Genomic DNA, 6,705 nt, shown 5'->3' on the forward strand with positions numbered 1-6,705 from the left:
GGTGTGGATTCACTATAAGGCAAATCTAAAGAAAAAACTTGCCAACAACAGGAATAACTACCTTGCGACTGGTGGCGGACCGTCGCAAGAGCAGTCGCTGAGCCCAGTGGAAGAGAGCGTGGCCCAGCTTATTCAATTAAAGGAAGCAGTTGCACCAAGTGGGCCAGCATTTGGTGTGGAGAATATACCCTTGAACGTTCGCCATTGTCCACTCCAGTTGTGCAGGAACGCCCGACTCCTTCCAGGAGAGTTCAGTTAAGGAGGGCGAACAATTGCATGGAGTCGGAAAGGCTGCAACTCCTTTCAACCCAGGCTGAAACGCAACAGCAAATTAAGAAAAAAATTGGATAGTTGGAGAAAACTGAACATAAATCTTATACTCTCCAAAAAGAGGCTTCAGAAGAATCTTCGCAAAGATTTTAATTTTTTTTGGTTATTTAACACACGAAGTAATATTGTTTTGCATTTTATTTTTAATTATTCTGGAATGAAGTGATATTTTATATTTTTGTACCATAGTTTAAGTTTACTTTAAAAAATGAAGTGATATTGTCATTTAATGAATTTATTTAAATAAAATTTAAATATATGTCTGAATAAATAGCACATTAGAAAGAATAAATGAAATTTAATATTTTAATTATTTAGAGGGAAGTCATAATATTATAGCGAATTATTCGAGCCGTATCCTCTTCTTCTCTTTCTATGTCCAAAACATCATTGGTCATTGTAGTATTTGAAGTAGATGGTATTTCTTCCGGAGATTCCACTTGAAAGTGTTGGCAAATATTGTGCAATGCGCAACAAGCATTCACAATTTGCGTAGCCTTTTCAGGAGTGTAATGTAAACCTCGTACAAATAAAAGACATCGAAATCTACATCTTGAGTACACCAGTTGTCCGCTCTTAAATATTCCGGGCCTTTGAGTGTACTGATTGTAGCGTGCTTTGGGTGAAGAAGCTTCCGCCAAGCGATAAGGCGTCATTAAAAATTTGTGCAGAGGATAGCCAGCGTCGCCTAAGAAATTACATTACTCCACTTATTTAGCAATAAATACGATAAAGTCTTACCCAAGATCCAAGTGTTATTCTGTATGTTGTTCTGTAAATGCACTTTCAAATCGCTAACATTGAAAACAAAAGAGTCATGATTTGCGCCTGCATGCCTAGCATCCACATACCGAATAGACATTTTATAATCACAAAGCTAAAAATTTTAAGAAATTATACCATTTTGTTTCTAATATAATTCAGATTTTATACATACAATCATCACGTTTAAACTGTAGTAGCCCTTTCTGTTAAGATAAAGATGTTGCACTTCTTTTCTTGGTGAAATTATGCGAACATGAGTCCCGTCGATGCAACCAACTACTCCCGGGAAAGCACTTTTGGAATAAAATGAAACTTTTGAAGCGTTTTGCTCCTCCTCAGTCATTTGAATTTTAATTCATTGGACACAAATATGTACGTTGTTCAATTATATTTAGAACCTCTTTAATTACTAAAGATATCGTAGGTTGCGCCAACCCAATATTAAAATCATTTCCACTGCGTTTTTGATAACCACCGTCAGCAAGGAAACGTTGAGTTGCGCATAATTTTAATATATGTAGGAGGTATGGCCGTTCCTCGCACACGTTATTTAATCGAAAATAACTTATGAATCTGCAACAAATATTATTAAAAAGCCACTCGATTGTGAAAAAACTATGGCTTACTTTGCATTTGGAAGCTCCAATGGATTTGAGTGATCACGAAAGCTTTTTCGTATACGTAGCACATCAATTTTGCCCCCAATATTTTCGTCATTGTAATATAAATCGAAACTTATATCCATGTTTTATTTATTTTAATGTTTATTCACTTTTTCGCGAGCGACAACTGAATTCAATTGTTTAAATATGTCGTTTACAAAATTTTAGCTGTTTCACTATCTGTCAAATTTCCCTTTCTTAGGTTGGCAACGCCAATCATACTTCGACTGAACTTAGTTGAAGATCGCAATACAGAAAAAGAGTTTGGTTGATCTGAAGTTGAGTTTGAAATTGAGATTCGACCAAGTCGGGTTGAAAACTGCAATAGGGGCATATAATATCTATTCGAGATGGTTTGTTGCAGTCGGGATCCGCTATTTTTAAGTGTGAGACATTCTGCCAATGTCCGCTGTCTATGCTTGGAAGCATATTTGTTAACTGCAGTAGGACTATAGCTTCTGTTTTAATTCGCTTATCCGCTTGGGGGGAAATTAGGGTAATGGGACAGATTTTATCTGAGTTTTGGATTATTCTTTTGCCCATTCCCGTAATTTTAAAATTTGATTGTTTGGAAGACAGTTTTAGTTTATTTTGTGCGCTCTTTTGAGGTGAGCTAGGAAATGTGCTGTAGTGAAGCATTGAATGGTGTCTTTTGTGACAATGTAAGCAATTAAATTTGCTTTTGCAATTTTTATATGTATACGCATGTGACAGAAAATTTGTGCAAAGTCTTTTTGACCTGACAAAATTATTTCATTCCTTAACTTTTAAACTTTAAAACATCTCGCAAGATTTAAGCTTATGCCCTCTTTTACATAGTTCGCATGACGTTGCTCAGATGTGAACGATTGCGTTTTGTAAAAGTTTTTGTTTAAATTGTTTTTGTTACTTACTTGGAGTCTATTTAAGCTTCCATTTTGGTCGTGTTTAATGTTCTTAGTTTTGATTATTTTTTCTTTTAACCTTTCCGCAATTTCATATAGGGTGGTGAGAAAATCTTTAATTTGTTGCCACGTTGGGCACTTTTTTCGTGATGAGAGCGATTGCTCCCATAGAAGTAACGACTTTTTTGGTAATGCGGCGGTACAGATATTTACCAGAATAGGGTCCCAGCTGACTGTGGGAATATTTTGTGATTTTGGATTCTAGGTTGATGAATTCTACACTTGTTCCTTTCTTAACTTTTGGCAAGTTCATTAGTGTCGTTACTTGTTTATCGACTAATATTCTTTCATTTTCATATCTCGCTTTTAGAGTTCCCCAAGCCAAATTTGTCGTCAGCGACCTGTTTTACTATTATGCCTGCTTGGCCTTTGGTTTTACAATTTTTGTGCTTTTGATACTTGCGGATGGTTCATGTAAACGGCTGTAAACATGTCCCGGAAGGACGGCCATTCTTCATGACCTCCATAAAATATTTCTGTGTCACATGCGGACACCTCGAGGTGGATGCCTGAACTTGCCTTTTGACTGTCTATTTGTGGCACCTCTACTCTACTATGGGGAGTAGGTGCAATTGCTTTAATGAGCTTTAGTTAATCGGAGATCGCTTTTGTTTCTTCATATTGGTCTAAGCAGTGTTCATAAATATCGTAAGCCGATGATTTAAAATTTTGTGGTAGATCTGAATTGTCAGAATCTACTATGGCGTCATGAGCCGCTTGGAGGCGAGTCCAAAAATTTTTAAGATTTTGGTTTTTTATTTCTAATAACGATTCCGAGTTTTCGTGAATCGGTGAAGAGGCACTTTCTGAAATAAATTTAATAGCCTGTTTTGAGCGTGTAGCTCCTGCGGGTTTATTTTGATTTTTTTCGTTATTAACCATTTTTGTTATAATATATTATATGTTAAAATATTTGTCAAAACTAATTTAATTTTTCTCAGTGTATACCGATTTGTAGTATTTAATCGAAGCGATATAGTGTAATAAATTATATACTCTTTTTTAAATAAATAAGAGTTTTTTCAGATTATATCGGTACAAACGTATATTTTATTAGTATCGTTTTGTATTTACTTCCAATGGTATTATTTTTATTTATATTTTGTTTTGAACTAGAAAACCCGGCGATCTCCGTTTCGCCACCGAATTGCTTCGTTTTATGTAATATTTCGTTTGGTGATTAAAAGAAAAACATTTTTTTTTTCTTTTATGTTTGAAAAGGAAAAATTATATTTCATTTCACAACAGTAATGAATTCTTTTCGATTACAAAAATTAAGTATTATTTAGTTGAACTTCTCCAAGTAAATGAAAGTGAATCCAAAGTAAATACTGAATCGAAGCGTTATACGTGTCCGCAAATTATCCGTTTGATAGAAGTGCTCTTTGACCCCGCAGACGTTGTCCTGCGTGAAATTATGTGTTTTGACAACATTTTTTGGTTTTTGTTCCGATGTACAGAAAAGATGGTTTGCCAACTTTTGAGCACGCCACGTATATCTAACCGTGTGAAAAACATAGCATTTCCAAATTTATGCCACACACTATGCGACTATCCTTGTGTCCTGTTGATTGTCCTCCCGAATGCAATTTTCACTCGAAACGAAATACGTTTGAATTGAAATGGCAAATCGTTGGAACTTAAAGGAATTCGTAGAATCAAGCATTCTACCCCCTTGTATTTGATAGCGCAGATTGCGGAAAATAATAACGGCAGATCCAACTTTGAGACGCAAATGATGCGGTGGGATACCAAGCCTCTAAAAAGAATTTAGAAATTCTACTGGATAATTCACGGCGTCGCCTTCATTGTCAAGACGATCGATCGATTTGTATGAGCGCAAGTCTCCCGGAATTTGACTTTGAATATTCAAGTTTAAGTCAACAACATCGGTATTTTGGCAGCTAACATTACGCGTGCACTTAAGGAATCGTAGTTACAATAATTTGGCCAATGTCCGAACATTCGTGATGAGTTCATCTTTCGTGAATTGAGAAACGACAGATGGAATTGATATCGAACCACCGGAATTGACCCATTTCCAATTTTTAGCGAAGACGATATAAAATGTCTTCGGCAATGTCATTTTTGTTCGGATCCCATAATCGACGCGGATTTGAAGGCATTCCAGGTATAATATCAAGGTATTTCCGAATAGAGCAATGTTCTCGCAAACGGATCACTGACGAAAGTTGAGAAAAAACTCGTTAAGGTTAATTTTGTTGCTGGCGGTGTTTCCACTGGCTGTACAGTATTCTCTGGGTTGAAATACACTCTCCAAGTTAACTGCGAGACGCACAATAGTCGGAAAACTTTTATGAATTGCAAAAGTAAATATCCTACAAAGCGCTTTATTACAGTTCACATATCGACCGTATCGTTCAAGACCAATAACCGCCTTGTTGCTTCCTTTGGTGACGTAATTACAAACGTATTTTATCGATTACACCAAACTGCAATACTGAACATTGATATGAGTTTTGAATGTGAGTTAGACAATACTGGGGAATATATTACGATCCATGTGTTGTCAACTTCAATATTCATTCTTCTAAATTCAATGCTGAATGTTATGCCATTGTCGTCTGGTGATCGACGCCTATACGGTGGATATCAATCATTTCTAGTTTCAGTTTCCGAAAGAAAAGCACTTGGATAGTGTTTCGTGCATATATTGTCAGACGTACAACCCGAAGTGGGATTGTGGTGTCCGCAAGGTCCATGAACCATATTGGTTTTCACCACTTGGTATAATACTGTACCTTTCTCTGCATCAGGAATTTCCGCAGAAATGAGTTCATCAGTTTGATCTGGTGTAACCACCATTCACCATCCAAAGAAGAATGTGTGCGTGCGGCTAACTTTTTTTTTGCTACTCAATAGAATACATCCAGCATCTAACAGCATATGTACCATATGTTGCTTCAAGATAAAGTCCATCAAACATCGCTGCTGTTGTTTGAAAAGTTGTGCTGTGACATCGTGATGATCGCTTGTTGATTGACCGCGTTCCATAATTCCACATGTATGTCATCGCATCCTGGGAGTAGTCGTTCATGTGTCTTGGGCTGCCATACGTTGATGGCAAAAAGAACGCCGACCGATATTAGCGCGATCTCTTCGTGGCTTCGTAACAAATTTCAATCTGTAATTGATCACTTTATGTGAAACATAAAGCTTTCACTGAATAATTGTCAATAATTTTTCTTTTGAATAGCCAGAGTAAAAAGCATGCGACCGTAACTGAATGATTCAAATATTTGACAAATCAAAGTATTGAAAAACAAAACAAACAGAAATTGAAAACAAATTTGTATGGAAAAATGTTACTTTTTCGAATTTTCCAATTTTCAGACTTTTCCTCAAGAAAAGCATAAGGTGTTTTTATTTCCAAACCTTCCCCGATCCACAACGAACAACCTCTGCAAATTTCCCAAGATTGCTGCAGCCGTTCTCTTAGCGTTACTAGCAAACAAACATTCGTTCGTTTGTATGGGAAAAAGAAAAGGGCTGTTCTTAGGGGCTTTCCGGCAATTATTCGAAATTTTCTTGCCGTAAAAACCATCCTTGAACCTCCACGAACATTTAGAAAAAAGAATTGGCCAAATTGGTCCAAGCATTTTTGAGTTATGCGCTTACCAACATATTTTTTTTGTTTTTCTATTTTCTCGTTTTTCTGTTGAAATTTTTCCTGAATTTTCTTTGATATAAACCTCACGGAGCCCGAGACCTTTCTAACGAATGCAAAACCGAGGAAAGCGGTTCATGCGTTCTAAAGTTGTAGCGTCAGGAAGGAAAACCCGGCTTATTTTTGTAATATATATAAGAGTCAACTTTTATATGGGAAAATGGAATTGTCGTCTCTCTCTTACTCGCAATTTTTCTTTATTTGCTCACCGTTTAGACCTACCCTGGACTACGACAAACATTTTAAAACCAAACTCAGCTCAATCGGACCAGCCGTTCTCGAGTTTCAATCAGACTAACGAACAACAATTCATTTT

At 36.4% G+C, this 6,705-nt stretch overlaps 1 protein-coding gene across 1 annotated transcript; it reads right to left on the minus strand.

Annotated features, from left to right (window-relative positions):
- Nucleotides 1-644: 644 nt before the first annotated feature.
- Nucleotides 645-1,386, minus strand: LOC120780827. The gene is made up of 4 exons (XM_040113071.1): nt 1,268-1,386; nt 1,072-1,207; nt 881-1,018; nt 645-769 (listed from the first exon to the last, which is right to left on the minus strand). The coding sequence occupies exons 1-4, from the start codon at nt 1,271-1,273 to the stop codon at nt 645-647; spliced, it is 405 nt and encodes a 134-aa protein (XP_039969005.1). The 5' UTR covers nt 1,274-1,386.
- Between the last annotated feature and the right edge of the window lie 5,319 nt (nt 1,387-6,705).

This window comes from Bactrocera tryoni, unplaced genomic scaffold, assembly GCF_016617805.1.
Source record: "Bactrocera tryoni isolate S06 unplaced genomic scaffold, CSIRO_BtryS06_freeze2 scaffold_25, whole genome shotgun sequence".
Taxonomy (NCBI): domain Eukaryota; kingdom Metazoa; phylum Arthropoda; class Insecta; order Diptera; family Tephritidae; genus Bactrocera; species Bactrocera tryoni.

Excerpts from the sequence above, each read along its gene's own strand:
- LOC120780827 (XM_040113071.1), bottom strand. Across the intron at positions 1,019-1,071 it reads GAATAACACTTGGATCTTGG|GCGACGCTGGCTATCCTCTG; the intron begins GTAAGACTTTAT and ends GTAATTTCTTAG. Across the intron at positions 770-880 it reads ACAACTGGTGTACTCAAGAT|TGGAATCTCCGGAAGAAATA; the intron begins GTAGATTTCGAT and ends AACACTTTCAAG.